The sequence below is a fragment of the Neoarius graeffei genome, chromosome 20 (genome assembly GCF_027579695.1).
Source record: "Neoarius graeffei isolate fNeoGra1 chromosome 20, fNeoGra1.pri, whole genome shotgun sequence".
In the NCBI taxonomy this organism is placed as follows: Eukaryota; Metazoa; Chordata; class Actinopteri; order Siluriformes; family Ariidae; genus Neoarius; species Neoarius graeffei.
The window spans coordinates 19274210-19294644 of NC_083588.1; the positions used below are offsets into that span (position 1 = coordinate 19274210).

Below are 20435 nucleotides of genomic sequence, written 5' to 3' on the forward strand. Positions count from 1 at the left end.
TCAGGGTCCTGTTGTATGTTGCTTTGGAGAAGAGCATCTGCTAAATGCCTGTAATGTAAATTTCTAAAATTTCCAGGGGGCATGCCCCCCCATTAGTGTGCCTTTGGCATGCCATGGTGGCTTTGCTGCTGCAAATTTCAGAGCCTCCTACTACTTTTTTTTAGCTGGCAACTTCAGATTTTCTGGAGAAAACTGTACATTTCTCAGGCTTTTTTTTTTTTTTTTGCTAGCCAGATTGTCTATATTTGTTTGACATTTAGATAGAAAAATAGATCAAAAAGCTCCATATGGATTCACTTTACCTTAATTTGCAACTCTTTATATTTCAGATGCAGAAGAAACCTGAGGACCATGGAGCATGTGGCATGGAGTTGCAGGACATCCTGTCTGAGCCCAGGAACCCCAAAGCTAACAAGTCTTATACCTATGGCTCTTCAAACCGGGCTTCATCACCTCCCAGGGCCTCTGCTGCACACATGTCACCCTGCTGTCAGTCACCATGTATGCATCCTCATCAAAAAAGCACACCCTCCACCCCCTGCCCTGTCCCAAGTCCTGCCACTACTGTGCCCTGCTCCCCTGCTATCAGCCCTGCCCCATCACAATTACCCAATATAACAGAAACTCAGGACAAGAGAGCAAAAGGCCAGCCACCACAAGACTACCCTCAGTCTATGGAACCAGGTAAGTCTCAGATTCGTATTTTTCATTGGATATACAGTTTGAAACTGTTGTACTTGACAAGTAAAGTTGACAGGATCTGGCTTCAGAACCTTATGTGTCTGCATCTATTGGGCCTGTGTAGGGATTGTGCTGACAAATAGTTTTGCCTGGCTCAATATCAACCTTCGAGGCTTTTGGAATTTGTGTTGTTGAGTTTCAAAGAAAACACATCAAACCATCACACCAGTCTTTGTACGCCCACCTTCATGTTTTTTTTTTTCCTGAAGCATAAGTGACTCCAGTCGTTCACTCTCTACAAATCAAGAACACCATATGTAGATCGTTATCCACACTGAGCTACTCAACACTCATGCAGGAACAATCTGGCTGCTTTTAGAATCTGTAGCTCTGTGTGGGTGGCTGCATTGGCAAGCGCACGATTGATTAAGCTGCAGAAAATGGCCAGCAGCTCGTCTTCCAAGCCCTGCCACCTCAGTAATGATGAGAATCACTTTGTCCAGAGACCCTGCCTTCACTAGCCCTTCTTTGTCCACAACTTTATCATTATCATTAACACCTCACTAAGTGCTTTAGTGTGTCAGATGATATTAACGTCCCAGAGCCGTTGAAGAAAAGCAGCACAGCTCAACTTCAGAGCTTCTCCTCAGCAGCTCTGCATATTCCTATTGTGGCAGCGATCAGCTTAGCAAATCTAAGCAAATGCCTCCCTACAGAGGCTTCTCTCACAGCGTTCAGCATGTACTGTATAATAAGCAATGTACTCTGTTTGAGGTGACGAATTGTTGCATTGCCAAAATTATTTTCTTTCCACAGATCTTCCACCTGGATACACCTATCCTGCAATTGCCATGGGATACAGAGGTGGGCCGTCCCCACAGGATGTGCAGCTGGCTGAGCCAGCTGAGATGGAAGCCATTCCAGTTGAGCCAGTTGAGCATGCCCCAGCCCCTTTGTCCAGCATTGGGGAGGGACCTGAGTGCCATGCAATAGTACGGCCCATCACAGAGTCCCAGTTGCCAGTGGAGGAGAAGAATGAGGAAGATCTGGGACAAGAGCAGGCACGAGGTGCGCTGGAGCAGAGTGGAGATCCAGATCCAGTGGGCTGCTGTGTGCCTGTGGAGCATGAACAAGCACAGGAAGAAGCAGCAATGCTCATTTGCCACCCTGAAGAGGTATCAGCCTGTGAAGCAGCACCCTGTCCTGGTGGTTGGTTAGAGGAACCAGTACATAAGGACTCTACCATAGTCTGTCAGGAGGAAGGTGACCTTCTTGAGCAGGACAGCGTTGTTTCTGAGCTGAAACCACAATCAGCACCAGCTCCTGAGCATCCAGGTTTTCCAGTTAATCCAGCTGACCTCCAGCCCAGCATAGCTGCTGAGGTAGTGGCAGAAGAGACAGCAATGGACGTTCAGGAAGAAGACTGTGTACAGATCCTCTCTACTCCTTCATCTCCTATCAGTGCCACTCCCTTCCCACAGGCAACTGTGCCAAGTTATTGGAGCCTGGAGCTCCTGATTGCTGCTGCATTCTGTGGAGACTGCCCACCCCCCTCCCCACCTGCTTCCACCACTTCTCAGGGCTGTGCTGGCCCCTTCTATGAAAGTACATATGGCATGGAGCTCCTTAGTGAGCTGGCTGATCTGGAGCGCCAACAGGAACACCACAGTGCAGACAAAAGTGAAGGTGAGCTCTAGTGAGCACAAGTCATGCTAGAAACCAAGCTAGCAATGTATCTTACAAAAAGTCCAAAAATAACACACTTACAAAAAAGAGAAAGAAGTGGGTTGTTTTGGGGCAGGGTGAGATTAAGAAGGATTATTATTCTAAAGTGCTTGCAGTCCCAGCGGAGAGGGGAAACAGGCTGGGCTGTTGCTGCTACCCTTTGTCCTGAGGGACATGCTTCTATGCCTTTTGTTTCTGCAAACTTGTTTGATCCACACGCTTCACAAAATGAAATAAATTCTGTTCGATGTTTTCCATTTCTAAGCAAAATCAAAACTCTGCTAAAACTTGTTAACATTGTTAAGGCTAATTATCCCATTAGCACATTGGTCCAGAATGTTTTATAAGTTATTGAAGTACTTATTTAATCACTTGATTCAGAATACACAGTGCTCCAACCCTTGCAAATCAAATTTTAAATGGAACAATCTTTGCTCTAATAAATAAATCCTGCTGCTTCATAAAACAATAAAATGAACCCAGCTCCTGACTCATATAGCAAACCCCACTGTTTGAATATTTAGGACCCCAGTGTCCTTAGAACTCAATAGTCAATATTCTTTTCTCTTCCTGACACAGGACAAGAGCAACTAATATTTGACCTCCAGAGTCTCGCTACCTTGGCAGTGGCTCGTGCCCTGGAATTGGACTCCAAGGCAAACAGTATGGCAGATGCTGAGAAGCAGTGTCCAGCCAAAAGAACCCTCAACCTGCGGCGGAAATGCAATTGGACCCCTCGTCATGAGCCAGTAATTATCCATGTCTTCATACCTGTTTATTCATTTTCACACACTTCATTATGCATTAGTGTACTTTATACAGTACTAGTCTGACATTTGGATACACCTTCTAATTCAGTGGTTTTTTAAAGGAGAACTGAAGGCAAATTTTTTATTATCAAAATTCTATTTATCTCATTTTATTAAATATAAGAGTGCATTTTTGATAGCTATTTTGTCACTGCTATAGTAAGTTATGAGTGTTTGAAATATGCTATGTAATCAGTCCATAGGTCAAAGCAATGGCCATAAACGAGATTGGTTCAGACCTGTGTGAGACATCGTAGAATGGAAGTAAAACGTACAGCAGAAATCAAAGTAACCAACATCTGCCAGCGTTAGCAAAAGACGTGCATGCCCTCTTTCGATTGCTGATGTAATCAAGCCGGAAGTCTTGTTTGTTTTGATAGCAATCAGGAAAGTTTGAAAAAAGTAGGCAGTAATTGTCATTTAAACTCATTTTTGTGCAATATTTAATTTGGAAAACAGTTTTCAAAATGGCGGCACTGACACCTAGCTGACACTTCACATTTCGAAGTCTCGCACAAGTCTCGTGAAGATCGCGTGGATAAGTGACGCCTGCCGTGGACCAAATGAACTAAATTCAACATGGCTAAAAACCAAATAGGCTGATAAGTTTAATATTTAATTGCAATTAGTTGCCAATACAAGTCACGATATAAGGTTACTAAAACCGAAAACGTAATTGAATAACACGTTAATTAAGAAATAAAGCAAGTTTAAAAATTACTTCAGTTCTCCTTTAAACACATAATTCCATATATGTTCCATATGTTATTTCATAGTTTTGGTGTCTTCAGTATTGTTCTACCATGTAGAAAATAGTCAAAATGCAGAAAAACCTATGAATGAGTAGATGTGTCCAAACTTTTGACTGCTACTCTATACATTTTAAAACGCATGCCAGTATACCAAATATTTGATTTTTTTTTCCCTGAATGGCCTGGTTACTGCTGCTCCCTAGGTGTGTCCTGTGAAGGGTGCTATGGATGCTATAGACAGTCAGGAACTGGCTATGCGAGTGAGGCTGGCAGATTTGCAACGGCGCTACAAAGAGAAGCAGAAGGAGTTAGTCAAGCTTCAGAGGAAGCACGACCACCAGTAAGGACGGCCTTCCTTCTCGGTTCAACTTCTCCTCAATAAAACCATTTATTTCTAATTATCTTAAAAGAAAACCAACCATTTGACAAAGTGTTCACTTAGAATCCTGCCCACCATGTTGGTGAATCAAATTCTTAATCAAACTTCGCCTTTCTTCAGGAAAGAGGAGACTCCTCGTAGTCCTGCGCGCCGGGGCCCTGGCCGACCTCGAAAGCGGAAATCAACAGGTCTAGGGCCTGTGGCTCCCCCTGAGCCACAAAAGAAAGTCAAGTAAGTAATCTTACCTTCTACATACACAACATATGCACATTTTTAGCTGAGCCCTTCATGTTCCAGACCACACCTCATACTATAAACAGGAAACGGAGAAACTCGTCTGACCTCAGTGAGGAAGTCCATTTCACTCTTATCTTCGTCAGTAAAGAGCCTGAATTGCACACCACAAGCAGGGTTCAGGCTGTTCTGCTGTTTTGTGGGTTTAACGTAAAGAAGCATGTATATAAGAAAGCCTGAAAATGTGCAGATCAGGAACTTACTTTGAAGTATTTCATCATTCGTAAAAAAAAAAAAAAACACCAACAAAAAAACTAGTACTCATAATAATAATATTCAAGACTATACTATATAAAATTGACATTTTACCTGACTACATTGTTCTATATAATTCACTACGATAAGTTTAAAAAATACTTTTTTACTTTTGAGTAATTCTTTTCAAAATATTATGACTGACAGTCAGTTATTAACTTACCACTTAGTAATGAATCAGCTTTTACAATTCTGTAACTGTTGTGTTTTATTGATCTGATGTCTTTGAGTTAAATTTTTTTTTACTCATGATAAGATAATGATAAGACCCTGGTTTTCTAATTCCAGAAATGTGGTGGAAACCCGATACTGAGTACAAGGGTCATGGATTATGAATATATTCCATGCACTTGGTTTCTGTTTACAGTATATGCTTTTGAATGCAAAACCTCACTTTAATCTGAAGCAGATATGGCTAATACCTCATATACAGTACTAGACAAATGTCTTGGGCACATGTAAAGAAATGCTGTAGACCAAAAATAGCTTAAACAATAATGAAATTAAATTAAATGTTTCAACGTTAAAAAAAATACTATAAACAGCAGTAAACCATAATAAATGAAACAAAATCATTATTTGGTGTGAGACGACCCTTTGCTTAAAAAAAAAAAGTAGTAGTCTCAGGTACAGTGAGTGCAGATTGATAAGGAAATGAGCTGTAGGTTTTGCTGAGCATCTTGCAGAACCAGCCACAATTCTTCTGGACACTTTGTCACATTTGCTTCTTAATTTTGCACCAAAACCCAGTAGCCTTCAGTATGTTTTCTATTTTAATCTGAAAAGTGCTCTCTTATGTAATATGCTGCTCAGATACAAACTTTTTTTTCCTGTATCATTTAATTTTGTGCTGGAAAATGAACGTTTGGAACTCTAAAATGTACTGACTCGATAATGTAGAAGTCGTAAACTAGAAATCTACACTGCAAAAAACTGAATTTGAGGAGAAAATTCCTTAATACTAATGAAATTATCTTGGTGCATGGACAGACCATTTTACTTGAGAAGACATCTTGGAATAAGTTGGTTACAATCTAGAACTAGTTTTAATAATCTCAGAGTTGGTGTCTTGTATTCTTCTACACTGCAAAAATGATATCTTAACAAGTTAGAATATCTTGAATATAGTTGAAACGATCTAGCATTTCCTCTTAGAAGAATACAAGACACCAACTCTGAGATTATTAAAACTAGTTCTAGATTATAACCAACTAATTCCAAGATGTCTTGTCAAGTAAAATGATCTGTCCATGCAGCAAGATAATTTCACTAGTATTTACACTACCGTTCAAAAGTTTGGGGTCACTTTGAAATTTCCTTATTTTTGAAAGAAAAGCACTGTTCTTTTCAATGAAGATCACTTTAAACTAATCAGAAATACACTCTATACATTGCTAATGTGGTAAATGACTATTCTAGCTGCAAATGTCTGGTTTTTGGTGCAATATCTACATAGGTGTATAGAGGCCCATTTCCAGCAACTATCACTCCAGTGTTCTAATGGTACAATTCTGTTTGCTCATTCAGTGCGTTTACATGCACATAGAGAAAATCGAATTTCTGCCGTTGCTCGACTGAAATCGAAGCTCTAAATGGCATGTAAACACCTTAGCTCGGCTGAAATTGAACCGAACTTGATTTCTCGCAGTTGAGCTACACGACGTAGATTATGCGATTGTAGCCGAGCTACTTAGTGCATGTATACCCTATCGAGCTACGGAGTCGAGCCGCTTACTTCAGCACTGCCCCTTCCGGAAGTGACGAGTGACGAGACCACAAGCGGGAAACACAACAGCCTCGGTCGGCATGACAATGAATCATGACAACGGCATGAATCTTTTCTTTTTGTGGCATTGTTTACACTGTTAAAATTTAGCTCACTTACTGTATCACCAAATACATCTGTACAGCTGTTGCATAGCTGTGAATTGTGTACATAAACAAGTCATTGTGTGTGTGTGTGTGTGTGTGTGTGTGTGTGTGTGTGTGTGTGTGTGTGTATATATATATATGTCCAACATCTGAAGAATGTCAATAAAAACAAAACAATTGAACTTTTTGTGTGTTTATTAAGACATAAGTTAAATTGTAAGCAAAAAAATATTTTTTTGTAAGCAAAAAATGAACTTTAGAAAAATATTATTGTGCAAAATAAGTTGTCTTACAAAACAGTGGTCTGCGCCGGACAGTTTGTAGCCATACAGTCTGTTAGAGCAAGCCTAACAGCTTGAACACGGAACTGCCAGTGTTGCCAGATTGGGGGGTTTTAAGTGCCTTTTGGCGGATTTGAACATGTTTTGGGCTGGAATACGTCAGCAGTATCTGGCAACACTATAGCTCTTCTTCCTGACGTCAACCGGAAGTGTACCAACACGATGGGGCGTGTAGCGCCACGTGTGGCTCGGGTGCACAATGCACCTTGCACAATAGCCCGATTTCACTTGTGCATGTAGGATTGGGGCGGCACGGTGGTGTAGTGGTTAGCGCTGTCGCCTCACAGCAAGAAGGTCCGGGTTCGAGCCCCGGGGCCGGCGAGGGCCTTTCTGTGTGGAGTTTGCATGTTCTCCCCGTGTCCGCGTGGGTTTCCTCCGGGTGCTCCGGTTTCCCCCACAGTCCAAAGACATGCAGGTTAGGTTAACTAGTGACTCTAAATTGACCGTAGGTGTGAATGTGAGTGTGAATGGTTGTCTGTGTCTATGTGTCAGCCCTGTGATGACCTGGCGACTTGTCCAGGGTGTACCCCGCCTTTCGCCCGTAGTCAGCTGGGATAGGCTCCAGCTTGCCTGCGACCCTGTAGAAGGATAAAGCGGCTAGAGATAATGAGATGAGATGAGATGTAGGATTGGATTTCTCTGGCACCCCTGCTGGGACCCTTTGCTCGATTACCGACAGTAGCTCGATTTGGATGTGCATGTAAACGTACTGATTGCCTCAGAAGGCTAATGGATGATTAGAAAACCCTTGTACAATCATATTAGCACAGCTGAAAACAGTTTAGCTCTTTAGAGAAGCTATAAAACTGACCTTCCTTTGAGCAGATTGAGTTTCTGGAGCATCACATTTGTGGGGTCGATGAAATGCTCAAAATGGCCAGAAAAATGTCTTGACTATATTTTCTATTCATTTTACAACTTATGGTGGTAAATAAAAGTGTGACTTTTCATGGAAAACACAAAATTGTCTGGGTGACCCCAAACTTTTGAACGGTAGTGTAGGAATTTTCTCCTCAAATTAAGTTTTCAGTTTTTTGCAGTGTATAACAAAGTTTGTATAAAATAAATTGGGCGCCTAAGACTTTTGCACGGTACTGTAGATAGCGATGTGTGTAAACTCATGTTGCATGTTATTTATACCTGTGAACTGGGGATCAGACTAAGCCAATGGTCATACTGGTTCTTGTTCTCAGACAAGTGCTGTGTCTGTGGCTCCTTGGTTTACAAGTCGAGAGAGCCTGTTACTTTTCAATTAAAGCCATCATCAGGACCCATGTGCTCTCTCGCTCTGTCACTCAGTCTCGCTCTCTTTCTCTCTGTTACATTGTCTCTCTGTCTCTCTCTTACTCCTGGTCTTTCTCTCTCTCTCTGGACCTCTGGGCAATCTTCCATTGTGTTCCCAGCTGTCCTGCTGCTGTGTCACCTCAGTTCTGTTTCCGCCCTTGTAGTCATGTCCCCACGCTGGCCGCGACATGATACTGCATGACAGTGACACTCAGACGCACTGGCAGTTAGCCAGAATCCCTTTAGCACATGCTAGAATGGATGTGTGTGCGCGTGTGTGTGTGTGTGTGTGTGTTCATGACTGGGATGTCTTGCTGCAGTCACCAGGCAAGTAGCCAGATTCTTCATTTTAGCAGAAAATGCATTTTGTCTTATGCTATTGCTATTTCTTGAAATTCCTTTGAGGTGGTACCTTACATCAGCCTTTCTCAACCGGGGTGCCGCCTGGCTTCGTTAGGGGTGCCGTCAAAAAATTATATATTCTAACAATGAAATAAATAAAATGAATTAATATTCCTAAAAACGATAGTTACACTAATGCAGGTCATCGCCGCCTCATGCATCATCAAAATTTGTCTCACGGCCCCCTTTCCCATGTCACAACATCACTGCCGGGGTCAGCGTGACTGCGTATATTTTATATGGGGGTGCCTTGAGAATTTGCATACTTCTGAAGGGTGCCATGACTGAAAAAAGGTTGAGAAACGCTGCCTTACATAATGAGACATTTTCTTTTCTTCTTGTGTGTTTTTTCTTATATCTCACCTGAAAATAACACTACATAAATAGCATCAACTACATATTGTGTGTGTATTGTGTGATTTTTTTTTTTTTCACCAACAGACACTTTATCTGCAATGAACTGTCTGAGGTGTGTGTGTGTGTGTGTGTGTGTGTGTGTGTGTGTGTGTGTGAGAATGAGTGCAACTCCCTGATAATCAGTTCTGTTTAATTAGATGCTGGGAGAGCTCCCAATAGGGAGGGGCTGTGTCACATCATGTTTGTCATTGCGTGGTGCAGCAGAACTCGCCTCATGGGGAGAACACACAGCCTCTGTCCCTAGCTTGTCAATCATTCTGCCTCAGGGCGCAGTATCACATACACAAACGCACAGAGACACACATACTCAGACGTTTAGCACAAATACAAACGGACACACAGACAATAGGCTACAAAAAGAAATACACTTGCTCTCATTCGATTATGTAAGGAAGCAAGACTCGGGGAGAAAAATGTCAATGAGGTTTCCCCTCTTTTGCACCAAGGGCTCTGCTTGCGATTCACATTAAGCTCCCTGTAACAAATGGCACAGCAAAGGGAGGAGGGAGGTTAATCTCTTTGTTTGAGTGCAGCCTGCCACACGTTTGTGTGCTTTCTTTGGGCAGGTTGCCAGGGAAATGCAGGGGCATCCTCTCTGTTAGACAGAAGCACTCTGGGACTGATGTGGAAATGCAGCCCAAATGCTATAATGCTCAGTGACAGAAATGTACAATTGCCATATTTCTTCAGTGTGCAAATGTTGTGTTATTAAAACCTGTGGCATTGTTTGAATGACAGGACTGTGGGGGTGGTGCTGCTGACAGAGGAGTCAGGAAGAGGAGGCGGAGATTTGATGAAGAAGAAGAGGCTGTCCAACCGGAGCTTTGGCCGTCTTGGAGCTGTACAGGCTACTGTCCCTTCCTCAGTGGGTTCATCATGTCGTTATCTATCACATGTCTTTCTTCCTACATAGCCTCATGCACTTCTACTATGGCTCACTTAAAGCTAGACAGCCTTTCGATTTCATAAAATCTGTGAAATTTAGTTCCCTCTGAAATTTGGTCATTGTAATATGTTTATTTCTGTAATATCTATTCAGGCCATTGTGTGGCTGGGAAGTTATTTAATTTGAGGGGATTCCCTAGCAAATAATGTGCATGAAATCACTCACTTTGCGCAGTCAAGCAGACAAAGGAAGTCCATGTGCACATGTGAAGGTTTACCTGCTTCTTCTTCTTCTTTTGGCTTTTACGGCAGCTGGTATCCACAGTGTTTCATTACCGCCATCTACAGGTTTACCTTGACGGTGCACTGACAGTTCCATCATTCTGTCGCTAAACGAACAGCTGATCACACCGAGGTGCTCGCTGACCGCCGATATTTATTAGTTTGGTCCTGCGTTTCCTTTCCGTCGCAACATAACATCTTTTCTTCTCGCTTTCCGTTATTGTAGTCGGTCTTTCACGTTTCATTCGCATACTCACGTCCTCCATTGTTCTCTCCTGTTACAAATTTGTATCCCACAATGCCTTGCGCGAACGGGGAAAGCCCACCATGTGATGCATGACGTAGTATCTTGAATTGGGTCATGGTGAAGCAGGGAAAAATAGTGGAGAATTTAGGGCCATGTGGCCTTAAATTCATTAATTGTTCTATTAAAAAAAAAAAACCCTAATAAAATTGGAAGTCTCTGATGTGAATTCAGTAGCTTCCGGTCCACTAAACAAAAATAACTGGGTGTCAGGGGAAAATTCTTTTTATGACTTAAACTTGAAAAATCTGAAAGGCAGTCTACCTTTAACATTATGTCACTGTAATTCTTTTTATTTCTCAGGTGAAGATGCAATCTACGCAAAAAAGCAGCCTGCACGAGCACCACATGGCACAGCTGAAGTCCAAACCCGCTGTCAGTAGAACCATCCGGGACCGTGAAACCTTAGGGTCTGCTCACTTGTACACTTCTCAGCGCAGCCCAAAAGTGGATTCCAGGCTGTCGAACATAACAACCAATGAGTCTGAGGGCCAAAGTGACACAGGTCAAATACACTCACTGGCAAAAACCTGTTCATGCGTGTGAATATAGCGATAGTTGCTGTTTTTCTAACTCTGTCTCTATATACAGGCAGTGGAGACAGCGGCACTCAGGAGAGCTGGAAGGGCCTGAGGAACAGTAAGAAGAAGAGTGAGGCAGCTTTAAATCGAGCATCAGCCAGTGTGCAGCAGCCTCGGGCCAGAGCACAGGATGCGACAGAGGAAGGGGAAACATTTGCAGAGGATACAGAGTCCTCTGAGCAAGGTGAGCCTGACCTGTTTAATCATCAGCCCCAAGAATGTCCTTATTGTAGGAGCTGGCACCAAAGTTTTCATATTTTAATAAATCTGATTCTTTTATACGGATCAGCACAGACGCTGAAGCATTATCGTTGTGTGGCTTTGTGAAAAAGTCAGTCAGTAATGCACAGGCAATTAAGAAATTCTCTGAGTTAGTGTGCCCCCAGTGGCCATGTGAGGAGATGTTAATTTGTTAATGCTGACAAGTGAAAGACAAGAGTGTGAGAGATTGTGTGCGTGGAGGTGAGTGAGAGGGTGTTGATGAATGGCTTGTAAATGACAAGTGTGTCTGGGGGTGTGTGGACACCTGACACCTCTCACTCCAGCCTCTCGCTGGCAGACACACAGCCACAGCTGCAGCCTGCTATCTCATACGACAGCTCAACAGCTGACTGGGCATTAACACCTACTGCTACACACACACGCACACACTTATAAAAACACACATGCCCATGCACATGAGAGGTTGCTGACTCCTGCATCAAAAATGTCTTTAACACACTATGAAACTGTAATGTCATTGTGACTCATCCTCTGCTGCGATGAATTGCACTTCCTAAAACCATTTTGTAAAACTTCACTGCTTCAGTGGATAAACTCACCTGGATACTGTAGACTGGCACTTTCTAAGAACTGCTACTGTAACTTGGATACTGCTTTACTGTTGCCTCTGGCTTGCTCATAGGGGATCTAAATTTATATCCAGCTTTCTGAAATGCTGTTATGTGACAATTGTTAAATGCTCTATACAAATTAAACTGAATTGAACTGCGTATGTCTAGATTAGGTTTGGTGTCATGTGTCAGTGTTGTAGTCGAGTCACTAAACCTTGAGTCCGAGTCCAGTCTCGAGTCCACAGTGTTCAAGTCCGAGTCAAGTCCAAGTATCTCATCTCATCTCATCTCATCTCATCTCATCTCATCTCATCTCATTATCTCTAGCCGCTTTATCCTGTCCTACAGGGTTGCAGGCAAGCTGGAGCCTATCCCAGTTGACTACGGGCGAAAGGCGGGATACACCCTGGACAAGTCGCCAGGTCATCACAGGGCTGACACATAGACACAGACAACCATTCACACTCACATTCACACCTACGGTCAATTTAGAGTCACCAGTTAACCTAACCTGCATGTCTTTGGACTGTGGGGGAAACCGGAGCACCCGGAGGAAACCCACGCGGACACGGGGAGAACATGCAAACTCCGCACAGAAAGGCCCTCGCCGGCCACGGGGCTCGAACCCAGACCTTCTTGCTGTGAGGTGACAGCGCTAACCACTACACCACCGTGCCACCCAAGTCCAAGTAAGTCAAGAAAATTTCGAGTCGAGTCCGAGAACAAGACTCCAACCGCACCATTTGACGGTGGCTGTTGCTGACTTTATGTGAAAGCGTCTCTGCGACTGTGTTGGACTAACATTACTGCTCGACTGCCCCATTTTAGTTAACAGGCTACAGATAAAAAAGCTTGTTCATCGCTCAGCAAGCCCCGCCCACTATCAACAGGGCAAATAACATGAGAGAGGGTTAACACTAGCTAGTTCATTGCTCAGCAAGCAACAGAGCAATGAACATAGCGTGTCACTTCCTTCTCTGGGTGGAGTCTTGCCAAATGATGATTGAAGTTCGAGGTTGTCCCCGTCGTCTCCTCGATAGTTCTTCTACATATGGAACACATGGCAGTGCATTTTTTCCCACTGCACGAGAAGTCTGTATAAGCAAAGCAGACAATCCTAGGGGCATTCTCTCCAGGCATTTTAGCACCATTAATGTTAGTTTGTTCCTCAACATGACATATGAACAAGTGAATGTGCATTCTCTTGCACGAAATTAGTATACAAATTAATGTATGTAGAAATATATTATGCCAAATTATTATGGCATGTTACAAAAAATAAAGAAGAAATCCGAGTCCTCGTCTCCAGTTTACGAGTCCGAATGCTGTTAATGCACGAGTCCGAGTCATCAGCGCTCAAGTCCAAGTCAAGTCACAAGTCCTTAAAATGAGAGCACAAGTCGGACTCGAGTCCGAGTCCTGGACTCAAGTACTACAACTCTGTCATGTATAGAGTATGATGTATATTTGATTTGAAAATTGGTTTTGTAACAGATCATGTTTTAGTGAAACTGCATTCAAAGTCACGCTGTCGTTGCTGTTTATCCCACAGAAGAGGAGGAAGCAGAAGGCAGTTACAACATCGATGAAGGCCATACCATCAAAGTCCCACCCTCCAAGGACCTCCCATCCAGCTCCATCCTCAAAGACCCCTCCCCTTCCTCTATTGTGAAACTGGAAGTCAATCAGAAGGCAAAGAATAAAAGAGAACGGCAAGAGCTGTACGGTGAGTACAAAACTCACAAACATTATTTACTTATTCTTTGTATTTTTTTGTATTCATCTAATTAGTGAGCTCCTGCAGGTTCCCAGCTCTGGTCAAATACAGAAGGAGATGTGAAAGTAAAGAAAAGGCCCCACTGCAGGTCAGCACCAAACACTGCAGTGAAGAATTTGGGGGTGAGGAGGAGACCAGGTCGTCCCAGACTGCAGGAGAAGCTGTGGGCTGGTCATTATCGTAAACCTGCAGGCCTCTTGTCTTTTTCCACCACCAGCGAGAGGCTGAGGAGAGCCACTCGGAAGAGCTCCATGCTCCGTGGAGTGCTTAGCAAGGTGAGCACAGAGCAGAAAGTTCAATCATGATGAAGTTACATAATAATGAGTCATGTCTTCTGTACAATCTGTGGAAACAAGAAGAAAGGTTTCTCTTTCAAGAAAGGTTCCAGTTAGAGACTTGCAGAGTTCCTTGTAGGAAACAAGAACCATTAACTATCCAAAGAACTCCTGAGCAACCTAAGTGGAGATTAACATTAGTGTAGCAAAGTGACGTTCCTTTTATTTACCTTGTGATTAGCTCAGCCTGTTAGATGAGTATGTATATGTACAAAATGCACATTACAAAAAAGTCAACTTATATTGTATAGAAGTCAGTCAATAATTGGATTTCCTTCTAAATACTGTACATGATGCAGTGTAGTAGTCGAGTCACTAAACCTTGAGTCCGAGTCCAGTCTCGAGTCCCCAGTGTTCAAGTCCGAGTCAAGTCCAAGTCATTAAAGAAACTTTAGAGTCGAGATTGAGTCGAGTCCACTATTGATCTGAGTCGAATCCGAGAACAAGCCTCCAACCGTACCATTTGACGGTGGTTGTTGCTGCCTTTATGTGAAAGCGTCTCTGCTGCTGTGTTGGACTAACGTTACTGCTCGACCGCCCCATTTTAGTGAATAGGCTACAGATAAAAAGCTTGTTCATCGCTCAGCAAGCCCCGCCCACTATCAACAGGGAAAATAACATGAGAGGGGATTAATACTAGCTAGTTCATCGCTCAGCAAGCCCTGCTATCAACAGGGCAATGAACATAGTGTGTCACTTCCTTCTCCGCGTGGAGTCTTGCCAAATGCCAAGTGAAGTTCGAGGTTGTCCCCGTCGTCTCCTCGATAGTGCTTCTACATATGGAACACACAGCAGTGCATTTTTTCCCACGGCACGAGAAATCTGTATAAGCAAAGTGGACAATCCTAGGGGCGTTCTCTCCAGGCATTTTAGTGCTATTAACGTTAGTTTGTTCCTGAACATGACATGTGAACAGGTGAATGTGCATTCTCTTGCACAAAATTAGTATAAAATGAATGTAGATATAAATATCTTCTGCCAAATTATTATGGCATGTTACAAAAAATAAAGAAAAAAATCCAAGTCCTCGTCTCCAATTTACAAATCCGAATGCAGTTAATGCAAGAGTCTGAATCCAAGTCCGAGTCATCAGTGCTCAAGTCCAAGTCAAGTCACGAGTCCTTAAAATTAGGGCACAAGCCGGACTTGAGTCCGAGTCCTGGACTCGAGTAGTACAAGCCTGGCATGATGTATATACCTTAGATTTTCAACCTGCTAATATACTTGGTGAAATAAAATGTAAGCTTTTTCCAGTCACTTCACTGGCTGGTAATGCAATGCTTCTTCAACCTGTCTCTATTTTAAATCGAAAGAGCTATTTTAGAGCAAACATCTGCTGTTGGACATCAAACAGGTTTTCCGTCACTACCAACAAACAATGACACTACCTGCGTCTGTTTATTGCTCCAAATATCTGTATTTGGATTTAAATGTGAAGTAGGCGTGACCTAAACACCTACTTATATAACCATATTATGTATAATTATACAGGACCATTCAAAAGTTTGGACACACCTTCTAATTCAGTGTTTTTTTCTTTATTTTTATTAATTAAAAGGCACTTCATGTCTTAAAGTAATGATAGATGTCGTTTCTCTTTACCTAGTTGAGCGGTTCTTGACATAATATGGATTACTACAGTTGTGGAATTGGGCTGTTTACTGTATTTTTATTATTTACTATTTACTGTTTGATCTCAGACGCATTAATTAACTTTTGACAAGGCACCTGTAAATTAAAATACATTCCAGGTGACTCCCTCATGAAGCTGGGTAAGTTAATGCCAATAGTGTACAAAGTGTCATCAAGGTAAACGCTGGCTACTTTGAAGAATCTAAAATATGAAGCGTATTTTGCTTTTTGCTTTTTTTTTAAACACATTTTGTTTACCACATAATTCCATATATGTTCCGTATGTTATTTCATAGTTTTGATGTCTTCAGTATCGTTCTACAATGTAGAAAACAGTCAAAATACAGAAAAAGCTATGAATGAGTAGGGGTGTCCAAACGTTTGACTGGTACGGTACATATAATAATATATATATTTACATATATAATTATAATTACATGTTATATATAATTAAATGATATATAAACCTATCACTATGCCCCTGGAAACATTGGAACAACCCCCATAGCTATGAAAGGTCAGCACTATCTGTGGATTCTGACTTGTGGTTTATAATCAGACTTGACTAGAGATGTGGGCGTGACTGGTTTTTGTTTTAATCCTGTTCACACAATGAATATTTTTTGCTTGTACCTGCCCGTGGTATTTTCTTTTAGCAAATTCATTCGGCTCAATTTCTCAAATTATAAACAAATTTGAAGTCTAATTTAAGCCACTCTCCTGGGTAGTTAGGATGAATGAATGGATTGCACTGGATTGTTCAGCGAGTCACATTCTTCATATTCAACTTCTTCCGCAAGCTGCTCACTCGCATGAACGTAAACACCCTCTTGCATGAGTTTTTTTTTTTTTGCTGTTGCCCTGAGGATCCTAGTCCTGATACACACCTCTAATTTCAACATCTACTTTATTTAAGTCAACAAAAAAGTATCTGTACGTGTGTGTGTGTATCTCTTTCCATCCCTAGTATACATGCACTTTTAAACTTCCCTGGACTTCTGCTACTCTAGAACTGTGATGAACAGGTTGCTTAGCTTCGTTCCTTTCATCACTTTCTATCGTGCTACAGACAAAAAGTTGTTGGTCAGCTGTGGTCCAGTCTCCTCAGAGTGATGACATCTGTAAACGGAGAACCAGATTTAGACAGGTACATACACACGAGATGACATATTTTCAAAACTAAATGCTTCTCTCAGTGAAACAAGATTTTTTTTAATCGTGATAACCATAGCTCTGAGCAGTCATGATTTGTTATTACTAAAACTCTAGCACAGCTTGTATGCGCAATAAAGACTGAACATGAGAGTTATTGCTATAATTGAATGTATTGATCTCAGAGATGTATATGTACATTTGGCATTGTCAGTGCCCCTTATTGTGTAGTTCATTGTGTATATGTGTGTGTAGTCTAAAGGGCGCGCAGTCAGTCGTCTGTTGGAGAGCTTTGCAGCAGACGATGGCTTCCATCTGGGTGGAGACAGCAGCTTCTCCGACGAGGATGAGGAGAGCTCTTCATCAAGCACCAGAAATTCTCCAGGTAACTCTCAGCCTCAAAAAAATACATTTCTGTTAAACGATTGACAGAATGACTGACTGATTTCCATTGATTAAACATGTATGTATGAGATTTGCTCAGGGTGTATACACCAGGTGGTGGTACACACCTACAACATGGGGAGAAATCCCTCACAAAACAAAGAAAAAAAAAGCTTTTTCACCACCTGTGTACTGATAAATTCCCCCACCTGTGCTGCGGTTGGGCTAATCTTACTCAAAAGCAACCTGAAGACTGATAAGAAAGGAAAACATTTGTCAGAATTTGTGTGAGGAAGAAAACACTTTCCCTGTGTCCGAAGTTGCTTCCTACTCACTATATAGGACACTATATGGTGAGGACGCCATTTTGTAGTGCTGTCTGAAACGATAATGAGGATTATTTACACTCTATATAGTGCACTCAAAGTATCCCACAATGCATTACGAAAAGTAGTATAAAACCGATGACTAACCAAAGCAATATATCCCATCATGCGTTGTGGTCGCGCTGAAAGAAATCAAATTAAAAGTCTCAAATTTGATTTAATAAAAGGCAAAGAAGAAAGTATTCAGCCTTGATTTAAAAAAACCCTGAAAGACGCAGGTATTTTGTATTGATTAATGTGGAAAATACGTTCAGTATAATATGTATTTATCACAAAAATACATGCATGTGTTTATTATTTTGAAAACCCACCAGCCAGCTGATATGACACGTTTTAATTGTGCAACAGTAATGACGTAAATACCAGCGCGACAGACTAGTCTCCGAAAGCGTTTTTTTCATTTTACCAATGAGCTAACTATATAGTCCTCTATACAGTAATTCCCTATATAGTGGGTAGGGAGTAGTGAACAAGTGAGCAATTTCGGACACAGGGTTTGTCTCTCATGTGCCTCAAATTTGAGCTTTTGATCAGTGGAATGCAGGATGCGTTTTTAAAATATTTATTTATTTATTTATTTATTTATTTATTTATTTATCTTATTGAGATGTTGTAACAGTAGTACTATGTCCTTGGCAGCAATGGATTGAAACCAGAACATTCAGCATATACAATGAATATACACTACCATTCAAAAGTTTGGGGTCACTTTGAAATTTCCTTATTTTTGAAAGAAAAGCACTGTTCTTTTCAATGAAGATCACTTTAAACTAATCAGAAATACACTCTATACATTGCTAATGTGGTAAATGACTATTCTAGCTGCAAATGTCTGGTTTTGGTGCAATATCTCCATAGGTGTATAGAGGCCCATTTCCAGCAACTATCACTCCAGTGTTCTAATGGTACAATGTGTTTGCTCATTGCCTCAGAAGGCTAATGGATGATTAGAAAACCCTTGTACAATCATGTTAGCACAGCTGAAAACAGTTTAGCTCTTTAGAGAAGCTATAAAACTGACCTTCCTTTGAGCAGATTGAGTTTCTGGAGCATCACATTTGTGGGGTCGATGAAATGCTCAAAATGGCCAGAAAAATGTCTTGACTATATTTTCTATTCATTTTACAACTTATGGTGGTAAATAAAAGTGTGACTTTTCATGGAAAAGACAAAATTGTCTGGGTGACCCCAAACTTTTGAACGGTAGTGTATGTTTTTAATAGGAATTGCCGTTTGATTCGGTGTATTTTTCTTCTGTCCTCAGCTCCTCCTAACTGTGTACTGACCAAAGACCTGCTGACTGAAGGGCTCAAAATTCTCATCAGTAAGGAAGATGAGCTTCTGTACGCCGCGCGTGTGAGAACTCTAGATCTGCCTGACATGTAAGTAAGCACAATGCAAATGCACTGTATGTGTAGCACTTTATCATCCAATTCTTAAAGAAAGCACCAAATGTCAGCCATTATTTATGTATATAGTCAGTCAGTATAGAAAGTTGTGGATATTTCAGACGCACTTAAGCATATTGGTTTCAGACTGGTTTAAAAGAGCAGCATGCAGCAGGGGGTCAGTCATAGAAAGTGAGTGAGAGAAGTGGAGCTGGACGCGGGAAGTCAAGCATTATACACACAGCTGAAAATAACTCCTTTGTACTCTCTCCTCCTCCCCTCTGTTTCTCTCAGCTACAGCATTGTTATCGATGGAGAGAGAGGAAACCGCCCCAGAATCTACTCCCTGGAGCAGCTCTTGCAGGAAGCAGTGAGTTCTTGTTCAAATTGCAGCGCAAGCCTGCCTGTTCTCTCATGACTATCCTCTTACACATACACATGCGCTCACACCCTTTTTCCTCTAACGCTACCACTTACCCCCCCCGCTACTTTCACCACATCATACTAAATAACCCCTTCTATCAGAGCCCCACATTCAGCCGTATCCTCTTCCACAAAGGTCTCTCATCAGAAACCATTTCTCTTATGTCACTCACTTCATCCAACACCAGATCCCAGGAAAGCCCTCTCTCAGCTCACACCTTCTCATTAAATGCAATATCCATTAGCCTAATGAACGCCTTGCTTCTTCTCTTCCTGTAATGACCATTATGAAACTGCTCCAGTCCAGTCTCCTTAGAGCCTCCTCCTCATTATAAAACATGCCGCCCTTCCATTAGAACCGCATCCCTAAGAACCAGCACTTTCAGCCCACAGCTCAGCTATATTTGAGGAGCCCCACCCTTTTAAACCACCCCCACTCACACACACACACTCACTCACTCACACTCACACATCCTCAGTTTAGTGTACTTAGCAGCTTCTGTCCACTTTGTCATTCCAATAAGCAATTTATTGTATTTCACTAAGCTTCCTCTGGCCCGAAGTGTTAGATAGAGGAATGTGTCAAGTTTTTCTTCTTCTTTGCATGTTCTTGTGTGTTCAGAGCCGAACTCATGGGGTTATGCTAACATTACTGTTTATCTAAGCCATCAATGAAATGGTCTCTAATGATACACTGAAAACCGCAGCCTGTTCTTGGCTCACACTGGGTTTTTTTTTCCTCCCACTTTGCGTTTCCTTGGTCCTGTAGGGGTGGGGGTTGAGGGGAGGCTTGTTGCTGAATGTTGTTTTGCATAGTTATCAAATTCTGGTCACACATCGCTGGCAAACGAGTCATCAAAAT

General features: G+C 41.9%; 1 protein-coding gene across 4 annotated transcripts in view; it reads left to right on the top strand.

Annotated features, from left to right (window-relative positions):
* The window catches only part of LOC132868479 (BAH and coiled-coil domain-containing protein 1), a 151011-nt gene that overhangs the window by 123907 nt on the left and 6669 nt on the right, over positions 1-20435 (top strand). For all 4 annotated transcript variants that reach the window (XM_060901387.1, XM_060901388.1, XM_060901390.1 and 1 more), the window contains 14 exons: positions 330-684; positions 1498-2367; positions 2986-3155; positions 4171-4307; positions 4467-4577; positions 9950-10076; positions 10986-11187; positions 11274-11447; positions 13649-13822; positions 13901-14148; positions 16910-16987; positions 17248-17377; positions 19027-19144; positions 19445-19520. In XM_060901387.1, the coding sequence (XP_060757370.1) occupies positions 330-684; positions 1498-2367; positions 2986-3155; positions 4171-4307; positions 4467-4577; positions 9950-10076; positions 10986-11187; positions 11274-11447; positions 13649-13822; positions 13901-14148; positions 16910-16987; positions 17248-17377; positions 19027-19144; positions 19445-19520 (2970 nt within the window). The remainder of the gene's footprint in view (positions 1-329; positions 685-1497; positions 2368-2985; positions 3156-4170; positions 4308-4466; positions 4578-9949; positions 10077-10985; positions 11188-11273; positions 11448-13648; positions 13823-13900; positions 14149-16909; positions 16988-17247; positions 17378-19026; positions 19145-19444; positions 19521-20435) is intronic.